The sequence below is a fragment of the Gopherus evgoodei genome, chromosome 2 (genome assembly GCF_007399415.2).
Source record: "Gopherus evgoodei ecotype Sinaloan lineage chromosome 2, rGopEvg1_v1.p, whole genome shotgun sequence".
NCBI classification, from domain to species: Eukaryota; Metazoa; Chordata; order Testudines; family Testudinidae; genus Gopherus; species Gopherus evgoodei.
The window spans coordinates 242,127,682-242,149,590 of NC_044323.1; the positions used below are offsets into that span (position 1 = coordinate 242,127,682).

The window sequence follows — 21,909 nt, forward strand, 5'->3', positions numbered from 1 at the left end:
AGCTTTAGATCTGTCATACTTGTGAATGCTATGTGGTCTGATAAAATCATATTTATTATTCCTGGATAGAATCTGAAATATTGCAAATTTTTCATAATTCATATCAAATCACTTGAAAGTGCCATTCTTTTTCTCCCCCTTCATTCTCCCCTCCCCGTTCCTTTGATTCTGTTCTTACTAAAGGCTGTGTTTTTAATTGATGTTAACTGGTCACTAAGTTAGCTCTTCTCTGTGCTTATCCACAGAAGAACAAGGTGAAGATACAGAAGGGTCTGCTAAAAGTACATCAGTGGCTGTTGCTGATGATAAAGACACAAGTGAGAGAGACACTAGTGAAGGCAAAAAAGCTAGTAAAGACTCTGGTAAGATGCTAGAATTTTGTCCTCCCTTCCTCTTCCCTCCCCTTTTATCCTATTAAATGGTCTTTCATTTTAAACTGTCTGGACATTCCCACTGCTATTCATTGCATGTGCATTTTGCATGTGATTTCTATCAGTAGCCTCCCATTGACCTATTTTTAATCATAACCATCTGACAGGATAGATGCGGATAAGTTGAAGAATATTACAGGACGACCAGTGAGATTATTTTTTAATCAAATCAGTTTGTGTGCTTGTAATTTTTTAAGCGCCTTTCATTAATCTTAGCTGTACTTGTGATTCCTCTGATGGCATATTAATTTTTCATAAGCATAGGATTAGATACCACTTGAATTCTTTTTTCTCTGCAATCAAATTTGGTCCCTCTTGTAACCCTAAGAATGCAGGGGGGGTTATTATTATTATTGTTGTTGTTGAAGTTGGGGTTTTGTTTTCATTCTTGCTGTCTGACCACTTACAGTCAAGAATCTGCCCTCTTCCTGGGCATTTATTTGAGGCATTTAGGAAAAAAACAACCCCAAAATCCAGCAAAAAAGATTACAGATGATTCAGCCTAAGAAAGAGGAAATATCATTGAAAATGGATTATAAGTTAGGTAATTTTGATCTCCTGAAATAGATGAAGCCCAGTAATGAAAGCTACTGTCTTTGAAAACAAAACCCCTGTGTCATGACATTTACTTCTGCATAAACAAACCCAGGGCCAGCATCTGGTGTAGATACCCAAGGCTTTTTCTGTATTTGATTTGGCAAATATGTGACTTCATCCATATTTTTTATGTATGAGATGGAAATCTTTGGTTGCAATGAATATTACATTGGCTACTTTTGCTGCACGCTATACCTAGTTACATTATGTTGGATTCATTAAAGCAGAAGAAATGCTGAAACAGGTTGAAGCCTATTAGTTTCAGGTAGTCATATATCTTTTCCCTGTATCCCAGTGACAGCAGCATATAAAGGAGCTTGTATTCTCCATAACGACATTTAGTTGTACAGAAAATATCATTTTACATGCACGTTTACTTAAACCCGAATTAGCCCATATTTGTAATTCACTCTACATATTAAAAAATTTGGATTTATTCAAAGTATTTATTGATGGCCCTTTCTATATCAAATTAATTCAGAAGACTGCTTTAGGGATTAAAGCTTAGTTTAAGTTTGCTTGTTGACATGTTGAGGTCAATATCTGTTACAGTTTAGACCTCAGCTGCACTTCAGTTGTTTTATTTTTGAGATCAGGAGGCTGCAAAAAGGCTGCTGATGACAAAGATGATGTTGAAGAAGAAACTATGTTGTGGTTTAAAATATATATCCCCTTTGGCTGGCTCTTTGACTTGGAAAGAGCTGTCTGCAGCACAGTAAAGCCATGCTCCTAAGCTGACTTGGGTCTTTTCCGTGTTGTCTAATCAGTGGGTCATCCTGGAAATGCTTCAAGGGAAAGGAGACAGCCACATGAAGCATACATTTCCCATCATTCGCTCTACTTAGGGGGCACCAAAATCCACTTCAGAGGACTTATCTGCCCACTCTTTGTAAAGCAAACTCATTCCATACCTTCCTCCTTCTTCCACAAGTATTAAAGGTCCAACGGCAAAAATGGACTCTGGAAGAAATAGTGTGGGGGAATTCTCAAGATTCCACTAGGATTAGTCTGTCATAAGAGCCAACTTTAATTGGGCAAACCTATGCCCAGATGCCTGCTGGGTGCAGTACGACAAAAATGGCATAATTGTGGTGCACCCCTGTGTCAGTAATTACAAAGGTGTCTCTACAGTAAGAACCATATAAAAACAAATGTCCTCATGCTTTTCAGCAACCACAGAAAACAATTTATACTGTAAACTCTTAAACTGACCTTTTAAAAACTTTTGTTTAATTTTCTAAATTAATTCTGCTTATGTAGCACTCATGCCAGGGTCTTAATTCTCAACTCAGCTGACAAGTATTTCTAATGACTGAATAACTGCTTATATATAATTGAATGTTAATTTGAGCTTTCTCATGAATTGAGTGTTGCAAGTCTTGCCAAGAGAAATCTCAGGAAAACCAATAAATTAATCACAATCTTAACAAGTTAGACAGGAAAGCGGTGTGACCCCTCTTTAGCATGGAATCTATTAGAGGAGAAAGGATTAACATGTTATTTAGTAACAGTGTGTTTGTGTAAGATGTTGTGCTGTATTGCTTACCTTATCTCAAGGACTGGAGCTTTCAGAATGAGACTTGGCAAAATGAAAGTGATATTTGTTGAATATTCATTCAGAACAGAAAAGCCTACTAATGCTTCATTTATATTGTCATTTAAATCTAGTGCCACTTTAGATTAATTATAATCCAAATTACGGCTCTATGCAATGCAAGAATTAATATGGAATTTATCCAGATTAATACATTTGCATTGAAAATATAATATGTCTCTGCCATGGCTAAGGGGAGCACTTTTTAATAAGGTAGTAAACATGAGGAAGGATGGAAATTAACCTTCATTATTGCAGTGAAAATTACCCTTTCATTCTACTCTAATTAGAATGCTGTACCGGTAATTTTAATTTTAGAATTATTTTGAAGTGGAGTAACATCATCTGATATATCACAAGTCTTAAGTTATGTGATCTTTATGAAATACATTGCTTCATAAATAACAAACCAGTATTCTTGTTCATAGGTTTTTCAGAATTTTATTTTGTTAGGATACATGTTTTATTAGGCTTTCCCCAATTGTTATTAACATAAATCTTGTTATGACCCTTGTTTTTATTTTAGGGTTTTAGAATTATTAAGTAGGTGATTGCGTTTGAATTGCAGTGAATTATGTCATTTTTGTACTAGCAATCTTACATGAATTAAATAATTCCGTAACTGACAGGTAATCATTGACTAGTCTATTTCATAGTGCTTATTTATAATTAAGCTTAGTTTTTTAGCTAAATGCATTGAAATTACATTATTCAACTAAACTAGTGCTGTGTATTTTACATTATAAAATGAATTACGGCTGTGTTTCACAGTTAACCAGAAAACAACAAATAGCATGTCACTAGAACAAAAACTGTATATTTAAAACACAAAGAATGACAGGATTTAGTCCTTTTCTACAATTCCATATTAAGAATACAATGCCAGTGGAATATCCAGCTATACAAATGGTCTAAAAATTGCATACCTCAGGACCTTTAATATTGTTCAATTGCTATTTTTTTGTAATGCCAAGTCTATAAGCCCATGTCTTTGCTCTGTCACTCCACAGGGAACTTGTCAAAATAGTGAATTCACCAGTGAAAGTACATAGTGTATATATCAGATGTTAGGGCACTTCACTAGTATCAGTTGAACTAAAAGGAGCTGAATCTCTAGTGCTTTGCTCCTTGCATAGTCATTTATACTTGTGAAAAGTGGGTGCATAGTGTAAAACATTACTAATTTAGCCTGGTAGTGTTTGCCACTCACTCTACACAGGTGCAAATGACTACACAAGGAGCAAAGTGGTGGAGAATCAGGCCCTAGGTTTCTAATGCTTACCATAAAAAATTGAGACTGTTATTTTGCTTGATGCCAGATGTAACTTTGGTCATTTAAAAAGCAACAACGTTTACGGTTGAATGAATCCAGACCCCCCCCCCAATTGCCTTGGTTAGCTTTAACATTTTATATAATTAGCATAGTAAAGGGACTGTTCTTTGTTATGTATTTATTACCCCAAAATGCAGTGTTTTATAAGGATTGGTTTACATTAAACGCAAAAGAAAATTTACAAAACCAATACTTGTAACTATAGAAACAAGAAATATGAGTTTTATGATTGTTATTGGTCCCTTGAAATAGTTATCATATCCAGTGGTAGAAAATGTTGCATAATGTAAACACACTATGCATTCTCTCTCTGTGTTGCTCACAGCTAAATTCCACCAACAGTTCATACCAATATTAATCCACTTGTACCAATATAACTGGAAGCAGAGTTTGCCCACAAAATTCCTGTAACAAAGTGCTACATGAATATAACATGATATGGAGAAAATACGCTTTTTTATTTATTTATTTGAGGCCAGATCCTCAGCAGGTGTCCATGTCCTATAGTAATACCAATCTACACCAGCTGAGAATCTGTCCATTATCTTTAAAATGGGACATTTTAAAGTGACAGATGATGTAGATAAGAAACAGTCAACTGTTAGACATTTTTGACAGTTGGAAATGAAGAGAGGTTAATAATTTGAACCCATCTTTCTAAGACTTGAAGAGTAACCTTTCTCTGTTAATAGAGTATGTCACTTTTTTATTTCCCATAATTCTCATATTTAAGGTATTGAAATAATAATGCTGTACTCTCACATATATTCTGATAGGCTAGGGAGTATCGGAAACTAAACTGAGTAACATAATGATGGCTTATGTTGTTGTCATGTACATTATGCCTTTAGGCATCAAAGACCCAATCCTTCAGCTCTTAATCAAGCAAAACTCTTAAACCCAGCTCTTTAAAGTACACAGGCCTTGCTGCGCTCAGCGTTGCAATACCTAACTGATTTAGGAGGCGAAATCTCATTTTCAAAAGGGATTTAGGCACTTAGGAACTTAAATACCATTGACCTCAATGCCTAAATCCCTTTTGAAAATGAAACGTGGCCTCCTAAATTGGTTAGGTATTTCAGTGCTGACCATAGCAATGCCTGCATACCTTTAAACAGCTGGGCCTTACTGACTAGCCTAAGTAAGGCCTAGGGGATCAGTGAACAGTGTGGAAATTTGATGGAGTTCCAGAAACTAAGCTTGTTGACAAATTAGTCATTAAAAGTAGGAAAATATTTCAGGAATAAACTTAAATTTTAGAAGCAGTATGTCGGAATTACTAGTCTAAATTACACAAAACTAAGTAATTACACTAGGAAACAAATACAAATGTAATGTGTGGGGAAGTGACCATTAATGTATATGTAATAAAATATATTTGTGTGTTTAAAAAAATGCCCTGAGGAAAATATCTCTGTATGATTCAGCATTCAACTATTTTTTATCGTTCTCAGGGTCTGTTTGGTTTTTTTTTTCTATTTACCTTGAATGCTGTCCTTTTATTTTACTTTTCCCCCCTAACATTGCTTTGTTTATATCAAATACTATATTGCCTATGTAATGAAAGAAAAGGTTCTTGTTTTTTTCCCGAGAAAAATACAAGCATTTTCTTTATTCATCTTTACGTTGTTTCCATAACATCCATGACCTTATTTTTAAATTAAAACTAGGTTATTGTGCAATGAGGTGCAATTTGTTCATTTATATGAACCTTATGTGGATTGAAAAAAAATCAAGATAAATCTTCATGCGCAGCATACAATCAGATTACCCCTGGACTATATATTTACGTTGGGTCTGATAGCAATCAATGGTTTAGCTTCATTGCATTTCAAGATGTATTTGCACCCAGTTGTCCAGTGATAGTGTCCTCACCCTGGAAATAATTTAGTTGCAAATTGACTGGAAGATGGTGAAAATTGAAAGTTAAAATTAGAAATACTCATAATAAACAGCAGAAAAAAGGTCAGATGATGCCACACTATGATGAGATTGGAATGGTTGGTAAATGAGGTTTTGTGTTTGTCATGAGATGTATGTGACATGCCTACCCAATGCTGTTGTAATATCCAGCCTAGCAAAAGAGATTATCTGGCAAATTGATGCTGGAAAGAATTTTCTGATGGACTGGGAAATTAGAATTGCACTCGTTTCTTTGATGTGTGCACAACTGGGCCACGTTATGCAGCTTGTTCAGGCATAATATTAAATATAGTATTTAATACTTAGTAGTAGAACTATCTATAGAAAATAATTATATTCTTGGTTTTGATTACAGTACCACAGTATAGAACTTCAAAATGTAAACCTTTAAAGCAACACAAAATGACTGATTTTTGCATATAATTAGTATATAGTTAGCTCAAATCCTGTTTTCCACAATGTGTGCATGGAGTTGTAGGTTTTGGGAAGTTGTCTGGAGTTGAGGTTTTTTTGTTTATGGGTTTGGGGTTTTTTTGTATATTTTAGAGGCTCACTATATTTAGTTTCAGAACTATAACCAAGCAGGGCTTATCAAAGCAGCACAATAATTTCACTGCCCAAACATTTTAGAAATGGTAGAAGGTATTTAAATGTTAGAATATTAACTTATTTTGGAAAACAAGGATTTCTGAATGAAAGTTGATTTGATTTAATGTAATAGAGAAATTCAGACTGAGATGCTGAAGAGAGCATGTTATTGATTAATCTTTCAAGGCAACCTAAGGTTATCTAAACAAGAGAGAAGAGTCCATTTTAAAATTTATTTCTAGCATCTGCATCAAGGATAAAAGCGTGTTTTCACCTAGGCATTTGCTAGGTTTCAAATTGTTTTATTTAAATACATTTTTCTTTGATATTTAGCATAACCATGTGGGAGATTATAAGGCATCATAATCACAGCTCTTTGTATAGCATAACACTTCTAAGTTTAAAACATGTTTTTTAAACATTGTGTTTTTGGAACAGGAATAATCACACCAGAGAAGGAGCCAAAAGTGAACACTGCAGTAGGGACACAACAGCTACTTCAGGCAAAAGAAGAGGATGGTGCATCTAAAAAATCAAAACCTCTTGAGGACAATAAATTTGGACATGAACAGGTAAAAGAAAATGTAACAATTCCAGTTCCTCATAGAACTTTGTCAGGTTGCTCAAAAGCACAGTAAAACAGAGATTATATGCTATTGAAATAGCAGTGCTATCGAGTCATTCAAAATACACTAATATCCTGCATCTTCATTTGCTGTTTTTCAGTTCTATCAGTGTCCTTATTGTAACTACAGTAGTAGGGATCCAAATCGTATCCAGATGCATGTCCTGTCACAGCATTCAATGCAGCCCGTTATCTGCTGCCCCCTCTGCCAGGATGTCCTCAGCAACAAAATGCATCTCCAACTTCATTTGACCCATTTGCACAGTGTGTCTCCTGACTGTGTGGAGAAACTGCTTCTGACCGTAAGTATTCAAAATACTTATACACATTCGACAGGAACATACTCAGACATGTAGACAATGAATTTGTTGTGACCTAGTATTCTGATAGCCAGAGCTGGGGACCGAGAGTCAGGACTTTTGGATTCTGTTCCTAGCTCTGTGGCCTGAAGAAAAGCTCTGTGTAAACTCAAGAGCTTGTCTCTCTTGCCAAAAGAAGTTGGTCCAATAAAAGATATTACCTCACCCACTTTGTAGTTTATCAGTAATTTATGTCCGTAGGGCAAGTCCCTGAAGCTAGATTTTCAAAGATGCTGAGACCCTGGAGTTTACATTTAAGTCAACTTTGAAAAATCAGGCCACTCACCTTTCTGTGCCTCAGTGCACATCTCTAAATTGGGTGTAATCTTATCTATCCCACAAGGGTATCATGAACATTAACTTATTGATTGTTTGTAAAATAGTAGGAGTTCCCTGGGCAAAAAGTACTACTGCAAAGTATTAATATCAGATTTTCTGAACCTATTTCATATTTCATAACATATAATATTCAAAGGAATTCCTTAAGTTCAGCTAGAAATATAAAAATAACGTATACCATGGTATACCATGTCATTTTGGCATGCGTTATATGATATTAATAATTATTGGATCACAGCTTTAACCAGAAAACAACAGACCCCAGTTCTTTCATCTGCTCTGGCTGTTTTTGCCTCTTCTATGAGGAAAGCTGCTCTAAAGCCCACAGATTCAGCCTCCTGAGGATTCCTCTTTCCGCCTAGGGATTTCTTTACACATAGAGCTAGTGTGGAAGCTTTAGACCACCCTTCTACTGATTTCTATGTGTGACCAGGGAAAAGGAGGCCTGGATGGAGAACTCTGAGACCTCTCTACATAATACTAGGAGCTCAGCTGATCCCCAGCTAGTCCTAGTTCTGTACCAAGTACTGTTCTGCCAAACCAGAATATTTGGCCCTTCACATAGGAAATACTATGTAGGTTGGAAATGTAACTTTTGCACTTCTTAAATTTTATTTTATTTAATTTTGTGATTTTTAATTAGGCCAACTACATTGCTGTGTTTTTTAGCATTTAGGCTATGTGTACACTGTGCACCTCACAGCGGCACATGATACATGTAGGGAGGGGATTCCTCCCTCATCCCACAAAGTTCCAGGACCAGGCAACTCCTTTACACCATATTCTTCTCTACTCAGATCCTGCGGAGGAGGCTTTGTAGGTCCTCACTGGGGAGAGGACAGAGACAGGATGCAATTGGGGGCCATAATTAAGGATGCATATCATCTCCCTTCCAGATACATAGAGATTCCCGGGGAAAAAAGTATATAGCTACCCTAAGGCAATGTGGCTTCCGTTAATTTAGGTGAATAGGATGGGGAAGGAGTGAGATCCTGCCTTTGTTGTTCCCATAGGTTGTGTGGAGACCGGTTTCTGAAAAGCTAGGTTTAGAATTCAGTAAAACATCTATTTACACTGTCACAACGGTATCTTCAGCCTGGAAAAAGATTAAAAAAAATAAAGTTTCAAATAGAATCTTATAATTTTCAGTGTATCATAAGAGGCTGAAGAAACTGTGGAGCAATGCTCTACTTGCAGGATTTATTTTTTTCTCTCCATATTCCTGTCTTGATGTTGGTATACGTTTAGGAGGGGAGTTGTTTTGTTTCTGGGTTTTGGGAGAGAATTTTAGTGGTGGGGGAGCACTGGAAAACTTAATCTTTCTCATATAAATTGTCTCAGTAACCATCTAAGAGTAACAAGCCCTATCCATATCTGATCTCCCTGGTCACAAAGGAAATGGATGTTTGCTAAAAATCTCATCTATGGGATGTTTGTAATCAGTATTTTTCATTCCACCCTCACCCCACCATAGCATTAGTTCTCTGAGCGGACTCTGCCCATGCAAAATGTAAAATTTCAGATTTGAATCCCATTAGGTTATTTTTCATGTGGTTAGAATTATTTTTCTCAGTGGGCAATGTATATATTCTTTTCATTCTCATGTATCACAGTAATGGCTCAAGAGATTTTTGGGCAAACATTCCAAGTGCTTCGTTTTTGAACAGACCCCAAACAGAAAATTTAGCCCTGATCTGTGTATTTATCTGGCCCTTATTCCCATCGTGTCAGAGCACCTCACAATCTTTGATGTATGGGGTTAGGTGCTGTAATCCCATTTAATGGGTAAGAAACTGAGGCATGAAGAGACTTTCACTTGTCCAAGGTCACAGGCAATCCAGGTTTGAATCAAGCCCTTGGGCTTTGCCGTGTGGCAAGCTTTGAACCATGTGTGATACACTGATAAACAGTGTGTTTTCTTCTTTGAATATAACATTGTGCCCTTGCTTTTTTAAAGGTTCCTGTACCAGATATGATGATGCCCAATAGTATGCTATTACCCGCAGCTCCTTCAGAGAAATCTGAGCGTGACACACCGGCTGCCGTTACAGCAGAAGGATCTGGGAAATATTCAGGTATGCAAATGAGAGACCAGACATGGAGAATCTAAATGAGTGATTCTTGGAGCAAACCACTTGATTCTTCCTTGGTACGCTACTAGTTTTTTGGTTACAAACATTAATAAGATGTCATCTAGGGCATGATTTTCAAAGATGGGCCTCTATAAATGCCACAGCTCAGCAATGAACTTGGCTCTTTGCACAGGCACATATCTAGTTGGATGCACATTGCCCATGTCGTTGTACAAATACTTGACTTGAGTTAGTATACACTTGTGGTCATTTGTATGTAGAAATTAGGCATACAGCTGTACGTGGCCATTTTGAAAATAACCCACTTGCTGTTTTAAAAATATATAGGACATGATCTAAAAGATAATTAGCTACCTGTAACTCTCACTAGAGGCAATGGGAATGGCAGGTGAATGGGTCCTTAGGATCAAGCCCATATTTCAGTTTTCGCTCCAGATACACTCTCCCCTGTGCTAATAGGCTGTTTGCTCCAAGCCCCCGCTTAGTCTTTTCACCTAACCCCTTCCTCTTTACCTTCTTCTCTCCATGCCCTGTCCCCCTCAGCATCCCTTCTTTCTGCTTTCTCCTCCCCTCCTTCATCTCTATGTTTAGCTAACTGAACCCCATCCTAAGAATTAACAAAAAATACTGTGGCACTAACATTCTGTTTGTCACCATCACACTGATCACTCTGCTTGTGTGTTTGCCCCTTTTCCCTACTCTTTATCTGTCTCTTTTATTTGTTTGTTAGCAATTTGGGGCAGGGACTGTCTATGTTTGTATCTTGCACAGTTGGGGACCATTTTTGGTTGGTCCTTAGGCACTACTGTGATAAGCGTGATAAATAATAATATTGCCTATGGTCAAATGTTACATGTCTAAAAGATATTTCTCTGTCTTCCTTAATCAGGTGACAGTCTGATGGATGAGAAAAATACTCCTGGGCTTGATGAAGCACAATCTGGAATGGAAATTAAGACTGAGGAACAGAAGCCACCTAAGGAATGTACTGAAATGCCAGAATGGAATAAGAGCAGCAGTAAGGATACAAAGATCACCGAATCATTGCTGGATCAATTGAACGAACAGCAGAAGAAGCAGCAACTATCTGTTTCTGATCGCCATGTCTATAAATATCGTTGTAACCATTGTAGCTTGGCTTTTAAGACTATGCAGAAGCTTCAGATACATTCCCAGTATCATGCTATTCGGGCTGCTACCATGTGCAGCCTTTGTCAACGTAGCTTCCGTACATTCCAGGCTTTAAAAAAACACTTGGAAGCAGGCCACCCTGAACTCAATGAAGCTGAAATTCAGCAGCTATATGCATCATTACCTGTAAATGGTGAACTCTGGGCAGAAAGTGAAAGTATGGCACAAGATGATCATACACTAGAACAGGAAATAGAACGAGATTATGAGATGGACCAGGAAGGTAAAGCAAGTCCTGTAGGAAGTGATAGTAGCTCTATTCCAGATGATATAGGCTCAGAACCAAAGCGGACCTTACCTTTTAGAAAAGGGCCAAATTTTACTATGGAAAAATTTCTAGATCCATCTCGCCCATATAAATGTACAGTGTGTAAAGAATCTTTCACTCAAAAGAACATTCTCTTGGTCCATTATAATTCAGTGTCTCATTTACATAAACTCAAAAAGGTTTTGCAGGAAGCATCAAGTCCTGTCCCTCAAGAAAGCAACAGCAGCACTGATAACAAACCCTACAAATGCAGCATTTGTAATGTTGCATATAGCCAAAGTTCTACATTGGAAATCCATATGAGATCTGTGCTTCATCAGACTAAGGCAAGGGCTGCAAAATTAGAACCAAGTGGAAATATAACTAGTGGAAATAGTGTAGCAGGGAATGTTAATAGCCCTAGTCAAGGGATGCTAGATTCTATGAGCTTACCAGCAGTTAACAGCAAAGATACCCACTTAGATGCCAAAGAATTAAATAAAAAGCAAGCTTCTGAATTAATTTCTGCTCAGCCTACACATCATCCATCCCAGTCACCAGCACAACTTCAAATGCAATTACAACATGAACTGCAACAGCAAGCTGCGTTCTTTCAGCCCCAGTTTCTAAACCCGGCATTTTTGCCTCACTTTCCCATGACACCAGAAGCATTGCTTCAATTTCAACAGCCTCAATTCCTTTTTCCATTCTACATACCTGGGACAGAATTTAGCCTGAGCCCAGACCTGTGTTTGCCTGGTTCTGCCACATTTGGTATGCCTGGAATGGCAGGGATGGCAGGATCACTGCTGGAAGATTTAAAGCAGCAGATACAAACTCAACACCATGTTGGACAAACACAACTACAAATCTTACAGCAACAAGCACAACAGTATCAATCAACACAACCCCAAATTCAGTCACAAAAACAGCATCAGCAAAGTAGCAAACTAATGAAACAGGAGCAAAATAGTCTAGTAAGTGCAGACTGCCAGCTGATAAAGGATATGCCATCATATAAAGAATCAGAAGAGATTTCTGAAAAACAAGAAAAGCCAAAGCAAGAATTGACAAATGAAAGTGAAGGACTAAAGGAGAACAAAGATATGAAGAAGCAGAAATCCTCAGAATCAACCATTCCACCACCTAGAATAGCTTCTGGGGCTAGAGGAAATGCAGCCAAAGCTTTGCTGGAGAATTTTGGCTTTGAGCTAGTTATTCAGTATAATGAAAACAGACAAAAAGTACAGAAAAAAAGTAAGACCAGTGAAGGTGAAAACACTGACAAACTGGAATGTGGAACATGTAGTAAACTATTTTCTAACATTCTTATTTTGAAGAGTCATCAAGAGCACGTGCATGGTCAGTTTTTTCCTTATGGAGCACTAGAGAAATTTGCCCGTCAATACAGGGAGGCTTATGACAAGCTTTACCCAATTTCACCATCCTCTCCAGAAACACCACCGCCACCACCACCACCTCCCCCACCTCCTCCCCCGCCCCTGCCTCCAACTCCTTCACAGCCTTCTTCGGCCAGCTGTGGAAAAATTCAAAATACAACTCCCACTCCTTTGCAAGCTCCTCCACCTACCCCACCACCACCGCCGCCACCTCCGCCACCCCCTCCGCCACCTCCACCACCACCTTCAGCTCCACCTCAGGTCCAGCTGCCTGTTTCATTAGATCTTCCGCTTTTCCCTCCAATTATGATGCAGCCAGTACAACATCCTGCGTTGCCTCCTCAGCTTGCCCTCCAACTACCACCAATGGATACTTTGTCTGCAGATCTTACTCAGCTTTGTCAGCAGCAGCTAGGATTAGATCCCAACTTCCTACGACATTCTCAGTTCAAGCGTCCACGTACAAGAATCACAGATGATCAGTTAAAAATCTTGAGGGCTTATTTTGATATTAACAATTCTCCAAGTGAAGAACAGATTCAAGAAATGGCTGAGAAATCTGGCCTTTCCCAAAAAGTTATCAAACACTGGTTTCGTAATACACTTTTTAAGGAACGACAAAGAAATAAAGATTCCCCATACAACTTTAGTAATCCTCCCATAACTGTCTTGGAAGATATCAGAATTGATCCTCAACCCACTTCTTTAGAGCATTACAAATCTGATGCATCTTTCAGCAAGAGATCATCTAGGACTAGGTTTACTGACTACCAGCTTAGGGTCTTACAAGATTTTTTTGACACAAATGCTTATCCAAAGGATGATGAAATTGAGCAACTTTCAACTGTACTTAACCTACCTACTCGAGTTATTGTTGTATGGTTTCAAAATGCACGACAGAAAGCTCGCAAGAGTTATGAAAATCAAGCAGAAACTAAAGATAATGAAAAAAGGGAACTCACTAATGAGCGCTATATTCGAACTAGCAACATGCAATATCAATGTAAAAAGTGCAACGTAGTTTTTCCCAGAATTTTTGATTTGATTACACACCAGAAAAAACAGTGTTACAAAGATGAAGATGATGATGCTCAAGATGAAAGCCAAACAGAAGATTCCATGGATGCCACAGATCAAATGCTGTATAAAAGTTTCACAGTTTCTGGCCAAACAGACTCATCAAAAAGTACAACTGCAACAGCAGCAAGCTCTGGTTCTGGTTCTAGTACTCCTTTATTGCCATCACCCAAACCAGAGCCTGAGAAGAGTTCTCCTAAACCTGAGGCACCAGAAAAGCCAAAGCAAAATGACATCACCCCTAAGCAAATTGATACCACCTCACAAGTCACCAAACCCATACAGTCTGCACCAATAACTTCCTCTGATCCACAGCCCTCAGTCTCTCAGCCACAACAGCAAAAACAACCACAGATGGTAGGACGACCTCCTTCTGCATCACAAACCACACCAGTTCCTTCTAGTCCTATATCAATTTCAATGACTTCTCTACAGAACAGTCTACCTCCTCAGTTACTACAATACCAATGTGACCAGTGTACAGTTGCCTTTCCAACTCTAGAACTTTGGCAAGAGCACCAGCACATGCATTTCCTAGCAGCCCAAAACCAATTTCTTCACTCTCAGTTTTTAGAAAGACCCATGGATATGCCCTATATGATATTTGACCCCAATAATCCTCTGATGACTGGACAATTGCTTAATAGTTCTCTTGCTCAGATGCCCCAGCAGACAAGCTCATCACATACATCCCACCCTGCTACAGTTTCTGGCTCCCTTAAACGAAAACTGGATGATAAAGAAGATAATAATTGTAGTGAAAAGGAGGGAGGAAACAGTGGTGAAGACCAACATCGTGATAAGCGCTTGAGAACTACCATTACTCCAGAGCAGCTGGAAATACTCTATGAAAAATACCTATTAGATTCTAATCCCACCAGAAAGATGCTAGATCATATTGCACGTGAAGTGGGACTTAAAAAGAGAGTAGTACAAGTCTGGTTTCAGAACACACGAGCCCGAGAAAGAAAAGGACAGTTCCGTGCAGTAGGTCCAGCCCAGTCACATAAAAGATGTCCTTTTTGTCGAGCACTGTTTAAAGCAAAGTCAGCTTTGGAAAGTCACATTCGCTCTCGGCACTGGAATGAAGGAAAACAGGCAGGTTATAGTTTGCCTCCAAGTCCGTTAATATCAACTGAAGATGGAAGAGAAAGTCCACAAAAATATATATTTTTTGATTATCCATCACTATCGTTAACAAAGATTGATCTATCAAGTGAAAATGAATTAGCCTCCACAGTGTCAACCCCTGTTAGTAAAACTGCAGAGATGTCCCCAAAGAATCTTTTAAGCCCTTCTTCTTTCAAAGCAGAGTGCAGTGAGGATATAGAAAATCTGAATGCCCCTCCTGCTGACTCTGGGTATGATCAAAATAAGACTGACTTTGATGAGACTTCATCAATTAATACAGCGATTAGTGATGCCACTACAGGAGATGAGGGAAACAATGAAATGGAAAACATGACTGGTAGTTCAGGGGATGTGAAACCTGTATCATCTCCCAAAGAGCCCAAAACACTTGTGAATGATTCTTTTTCAAAAACAGCAACCACACCTACAATTGAGAATTGTGATGAAAAGTTTCTCTTCTCCCTAACTAGCCCATCGGTACATTTCAGTGACAAAGACGGTGATCATGACCAAAGTTTTTACATTACTGATGATGCCGACGATAATGCCGATCGCAGTGAAACATCAAGTATTGCAGATCCAAGTTCACCCAACCCATTTGGAGCTAACAACCCCTTTAAATCCAAAAATAGTGATCGACCAGGTCACAAACGTTTTCGAACACAAATGAGTAACCTCCAACTTAAAGTCCTCAAGGCTTGCTTTAGTGACTATCGGACTCCAACCATGCAAGAATGTGAAATGCTAGGGAATGAGATTGGTCTGCCCAAACGGGTGGTCCAGGTTTGGTTCCAGAATGCCCGGGCAAAAGAAAAGAAATTCAAAATTAACATAGGGAAGCCATTCATGATAAATCAGAGTGGACCTGATGGGACAAAGCCAGAATGTTCTCTGTGTGGGGTGAAGTATTCTGCACGTTTATCTATAAGAGACCATATCTTTTCCAAACAACATATTTCAAAAGTGAGAGAAACTGTAGGAAGTCAGCTAGATCGGGAGAAGGATTATTTAGCTCCCACAACTGTTAGACAGCTGATGGCACAGCAGGAATTGGATCGTATAAAGAAGGCTACAGATGTACTAGGCTTAACAGTACAGCAGCCAGGAATGATGGACAGCAATTCACTTCATGGTATCAGTTTGCCAGCAGCTTACCCAGGACTCCCTGGCCTTCCTCCTGTTCTTCTGCCTGGAATGAATGGTCCATCCTCCTTGCCTGGATTTCCGCAAAGTTCAAACAGTAAGTCAGTAAGGGGATGAATTGTTTATTTGATTAATTTTAATGATATTGTGTAGTTATCGACCACCTGTGAAGAACAGCATTCTGTGCATTCATATCCTCTTTCTATCACTTCTCTGTGTGCATCAAAGTACTGCTATTGGCTACACTCAGCCCATTATTGGATTGTTTCAGTAGGTAACTGGTAATATCACTGGTTCTCCCAAAACTGAAATTCAGTTGAAGAATTAAATTGAAATCCAACTTCCAGAAGTACTTTTTATTAAATTGTGTAACTATCTGTATAGTGGACCCTGCTGGCATGCGCTAAAAGTTCCCCAGTGCACATTAATGTAGTACTGTTTGAAACGAGATTACATTAATGTGCACTAGGAAACTTTTAGTACACACCAGCAGGGTCCGCATGGGCCAGTTAGTGCACAACACACTAGTGCCCACTAGAAATTACACTCCACTAGTGCAAACTAATACATTGTGTAGATGAGCTCTTAGGCAGCCTTGACTGCAATAACATTTTATCTAATATTATTGTTCTAGTTATTTTGAGTTGAGATTTCTTTACACAAAGTGTAGATTAACATTTTATATTTAATGGCATGAAAAAATGAAACTGAACATATCAGTCTATGAAACACAGAGTAGAATTTGCACCAAAACCTGCCTTATGCAACCACCCAATAGACCCATCAAAATCTGTTGCCTAATTCAGAAGGTGTTTAACTAGACATGAAACAGATTTTTACTGGGGGTAGTTCTTACTGACTATTTCATTGAGGCCCAAATCCTGAGAGGTGCTGAGCATCTGCAGCCCCCTCTGATTTGTATGGGCACTACACACGCTCATCATGCCATTCGGGCTTGTGTATGTAACTGACCATTTGCTGTGATTTAGACAGAGTGCTGCGGTTGACTCTGCACATCATTTTGCTTCCATTACTCTTACTGAGAAGTACTTACTCGTGCAGACTTTCACTGAGGTTACAGAATTAGGCTTTCTGTATAGAAATTTGTTTAACCCTGACAGAAGGAACCTATTTTTTTTTAAATGGTTTCCAGTATTGTAGGCAGAGTTCACTGTAGGGGCAACATTGCAGATGCAAATTCTAGTATTCAATCAATACCTGATTGCACAGGTAGATCAAGTAATTACACATCAAAATTAGTGGGTGGGGGAAGGCCCCTTCATGTAAGTGGCCCAGTGACTCCATTTGTGTTGCCTTAGGTTGTTAAATTTTGATTTATGTAAACAACTTACTTTGCCAGGAGGGCTACTGATTCAATCACCAATATGGTCAGTCAGACTGGAGCTGTAGCAGTAGCTCCTGTTCTATACAGTTCTGTTTTGATGGATGATGACCATGTCATTGCTTCCCTAAGTGGTGGTCAAAGCATCTTGTTTTTCTATTCATTGGGTCAGAAGGGCTTTCCTTCCGCAATGGATTCTCTGGCTGAGTGCCCTTCTGTTTTTGTCAAATAGTTATTGGCACAAAGAGTGCATATAAAACAAATCGGAAGTAGTTTTGAAATACTGTAATATATTCATTTAGTCTCCTCTTAATTATATATAATGTATATGTCCAAAAGTGGCTAATCTATGTTTATAGAAATCAGGGATATAATATAATTTGTCTACATAACTTAGCTAAATGGCCTCAGTCAACCTCATCTTCAAATATAGTAAGCCCCAGAAAATGCACATATCTCTCTAAATTATTCCCTTATTAAGGTACAGACGAAATGTTTGGTAATACAGACCAGTTGGTCTATGATAATTGAATTATCAGATTGTCTAATTTCCACAGAACATCTTTTATTTGCGATAAATTTAAATCATTAATGCAGGAACATACTCAGTGAATCACCAATTGAGATGGATTCTCAGCCCTTTTCATCTCATATCTTTTTAGGTTAATCGGTTCATTATGGTCTAACTCAACGGTATAAATTGGCTAATAGAGTTTTGTCATTAGATTTTTCTTCAACCATATGTTAAGTAGCCCTTGCATCCCCTTTTTGTTGCCCAGTAAATATGTACATAGATAAATCTTCATTCACTATCGGTACATAATAGAGTAGTAGTCAGAGTGAAAATAAAAATAGATTAGTTTAATCATTCATTACTGAAAAGTACTCATTATCCTTAAAAGTTCTCTAATATGTGTTCAACACTACTATTCTCCACACCTTATTAACCCACGTTTAACATCTCCTCTGCTGTGCTTTGGGTGGCAGTTCACATCCATATTTGATGCCGGGGAAAGTTTACTCATAACCTTCTTGGAATCTGCCTCTGAGCAGACTCTTCACTGGCTGTAATCGTCTAACTTTTTCTGCATTCGTAAGAATACCGCTTCTGCCTTACTAACTGTGTGAGGGATTTCCTGAAGTCTGCTCCCGGGGAGTTACCAGCCTGTTCCTCAATTATTGTACATCCTCTGAATTTCAGATTTTATTATTTTTTGCTTGTATCTCATTTCCTCTTCCTGGTCTCGATCTGCTAACACATTCACACAAGCTGTCCCATTGATTTAATGAGATTGCTTATGTGAATAGTTGCTTACGTGCATAAATGTTTACGGGGTTGACACGTTTTCAGCAGCAAAGGCCAGTCTGTTTTGTGATCTTAAAGTGACAATGTCAACATAAAAAAAATGCACATTTTTATAGAATGTCTTGCTGTTATTACTAGGACACTACATTAGTGAAACTATAATAATTAAAATGAAAATTTTCCTTTTGTCTTCATTTGTCTTTCACTTTTTTCATTGTACTCATTCTAGAAAGTGAAACTAATCTGATCAGCTTCACTTGGCTTATAATCAATTTCACTTTCAGGTTCTTGTGCCTAACACAGTTTTGTTTTGGTTTCAACACTGCATGGAAATTATTAACTTCCCTCAGAACGCTTTTAAATAAATTTTTAAACATGCAACATTTCCTGTACCATCAGGCAGGGAAAAATAATATTTTCCTAAATTATGGAAAATCTAAATTTTGAGCCTAAACTACTTGAAATTGGTCCTATTAATTTCATTAAACACAGTTCTGTAACTGAACCTTTACTGGCAAAGATTACTTCACTTGGAAGAATATATTAACTCCCTTTCTGCATAGATGGATTAAGCAAAATTAGACATATTCAGGTGTATCTGGGCACAGTTATGTTCCCAGTGTCAGAAAGATTGTCTGGTTCTATGATATTATTCCCAGAAAATGTCTCCCTGTAGGATGAACTTCTTGAAATGAGAAATACCGTCTTATGATTGATCTGTTAAATTAAATACACCACCTTAGAGACATTAAATGCTGTATAATTTTTCAGCATTATTATTATGATTGCTCACATATATATGGTCATTTTCAGGTGGTTTCACTTCCCAGGGTATACTTCAAGTCTGGCTTATTTCCACTCTTCAACCTCACTCCTGTTTTATAGTATGCTGCAGATGGAAGAGCTTTCTGCTCAGAAGTCTCACTTATAGTTTTTCATCCTCTGCTAACAAACTTAATATTCTCTATTCTTCTTAATTTGTGTTTTTCCCCCTATCAGAAGACTCGTGCTTCAACATGTTTCTACAATGAATACTGGATCTTCAAGTCATGATCATTAGAGTCTGAGCTCATCACTTAAGACTGAGACTGTCTTTCACAGCATGCTTTTTCCGAGAATGTGCACATCACTGGGTAATGTGCACTTCAGTCATTTCTGAAGTCTAATCAAGAAAGAAATACGATTTAGCAGCCCTTATTTTTCTCATGACTAGAGCCCTAAATCATGTTCTCTGTTCTTCTTTGAACCCTTGTTTCCTGTTTCATTTATCTTGTTTGTGTTTATCTGCCTCAGATTCCTCTGAGAGACACCTCAAGTTTGCCATAAAACCACTTAAAACAGCCTCTTAAAAGAGACAGGTAGCAGAGCTAAAACATTTCTTTATAATTAGTGAATTTTCCGGTCTGTTTTCTTCATGTCACATACGGGAGAATGAGATTCATCAGGTCTCCTGTACTGAATTTTAGGTACCCTCAATCCACAATTCCCTGTAACAAACCCATTATTCCTATTCTCTGCTGCAAAGTTCTCGGACATTTAGTTGATTTTTGTACATTTCAACTAAATTCCAAAGAATATAATATGAAAATAAAATAGGTGGATGGGTGAGGTAGCCAGCATCATTGTGAGTATATTGAGGGCAAGAGGATGAGTGGGGCCGAAAGAGAAGAGGACTGCAATGGAATTGTAAAAACCCTCAGTAGCTATTGAGCCCAAAGTAGTATGATTCAAAAACAGCAGACAAACCTGGGGTAGCAATTCACATTGATAACATCATCCAGGCCTTTTTCCTATAGGGTGGTTGCCATCAAATACATTTTCAACAGCCATTGCAGAGCTTCCACAGTTATTTCCTACTGAAAGTGTAGGGTGAAGCAACAGTATCAGATACCACTGTATGGTAACTGCAGCAATTACTGACTCTTTAATGATGACCATTGTGACTTGTTTCCCTATGCTATCTAATCCCTGCTAACAATACATTTTAACTCCTTAGTATTGCCCTCACCATTAAATAGCAGTAATGATATTGTAGCTACCATTAAATGGTCTCTTTGTTAAATCTGATAATCATTCCCCCTGAATTCTAATTGCTTTATTCCTAAGTAATGCTAAGCACCTGGATATTGATGATTTAAACTTCATTCTTGCCCACTAGATTAGTGCTTCCATGTAGCTAATACCCATCTAACCTCCATTATAGAGCCTGTAATATTGTTCTCTTATCCATGCACTCATAGGCTTTTCCTAGGGTCTGCTTTACTCCTACTGTCCTTTGAACATTAGGCTTTCTGTGTGCTCATTTCTCTACCAAGTTTATTTGTCTCTGAAAACAGACTTGGCCACAATATACAGCCTCTTATAATTCCCTTTTCTATCCTGTGCCATCATTTAGTTTCCTGGTCAACTGCACCTCTCATAGAAATTGCTTTAAAATAGACTGTTACCAGCCACTTACACTATATTTGGTACTTGAAACATAGCAAAGATTTCTTCCATTAATATATGAGACACACTTGTACCATGCATGCATCCTCCAGACAAAACCAACACACACTTAGGTTCCCTTCTCTAATGAGTTGGAAATCATGCTTGCATGTTTCAAGTAAACTGAGAACAACAGCATTCCTGTGTAGCTGTACTTTAATACTAATACACTTATCTCCCAGCAAATGCTGTGTTGACCTGATTGTCATGATGGTAGAGAATAGCTTTGCCTGTACACTCAAAAATTAAAATGTGAACTGTGCTGTATCCTAATAATGAATAGCATTGCTTTCCTTGCTATTTTTGTCTGCGTCGTGGATGGTCATTTGCCGTTGATAACAATACCTTTCTTTATTTGTTGTTGTTATATTTTCCCACTTCAATTTGGGAAATGTCATTGTATTTGATAGCTAATTACTTGTAGTGAGCTCCATCGTTACTAGATTTCTCAGGTGAAGAACAAGTGGGTATATCATCAGAGAGGTTAAAATGAATAATAAAGTAGAAATCTGACAAAGTATCAGTTAGTGGGAACATTCGCACTGTGCTTGGTGCTTCTTTTCTAAGCATTTGCTGTGGAGCATACTGAAGGAAATCACTTTCACCCAGGAACATTAGCATTATAGCTATAAATGTGATCCTGACCCTGCCAACAGATCCACATTGCAGTCCCACAAAAATCTAAATACAAGCAAGGGTTCAT

The 21,909-nt window shown here is 38.0% G+C and overlaps 1 protein-coding gene across 5 annotated transcripts in view; it reads left to right on the plus strand.

Moving 5' to 3' along the window:
• ZFHX4 (zinc finger homeobox 4) overlaps positions 1-21,909 on the plus strand; it is a 177,369-nt gene that overhangs the window by 150,575 nt on the left and 4,885 nt on the right. For 4 of the 5 annotated variants that reach the window (XM_030553300.1, XM_030553301.1, XM_030553302.1 and 1 more), the window contains exons 5-9: positions 246-362; positions 6,905-7,038; positions 7,193-7,393; positions 9,747-9,864; positions 10,772-16,168. In XM_030553300.1, coding sequence (XP_030409160.1) covers positions 246-362; positions 6,905-7,038; positions 7,193-7,393; positions 9,747-9,864; positions 10,772-16,168 — 5,967 coding nt within the window. The remainder of the gene's footprint in view (positions 1-245; positions 363-6,904; positions 7,039-7,192; positions 7,394-9,746; positions 9,865-10,771; positions 16,169-21,909) is intronic. The other variant, XM_030553304.1, reaches the window with a different exon arrangement.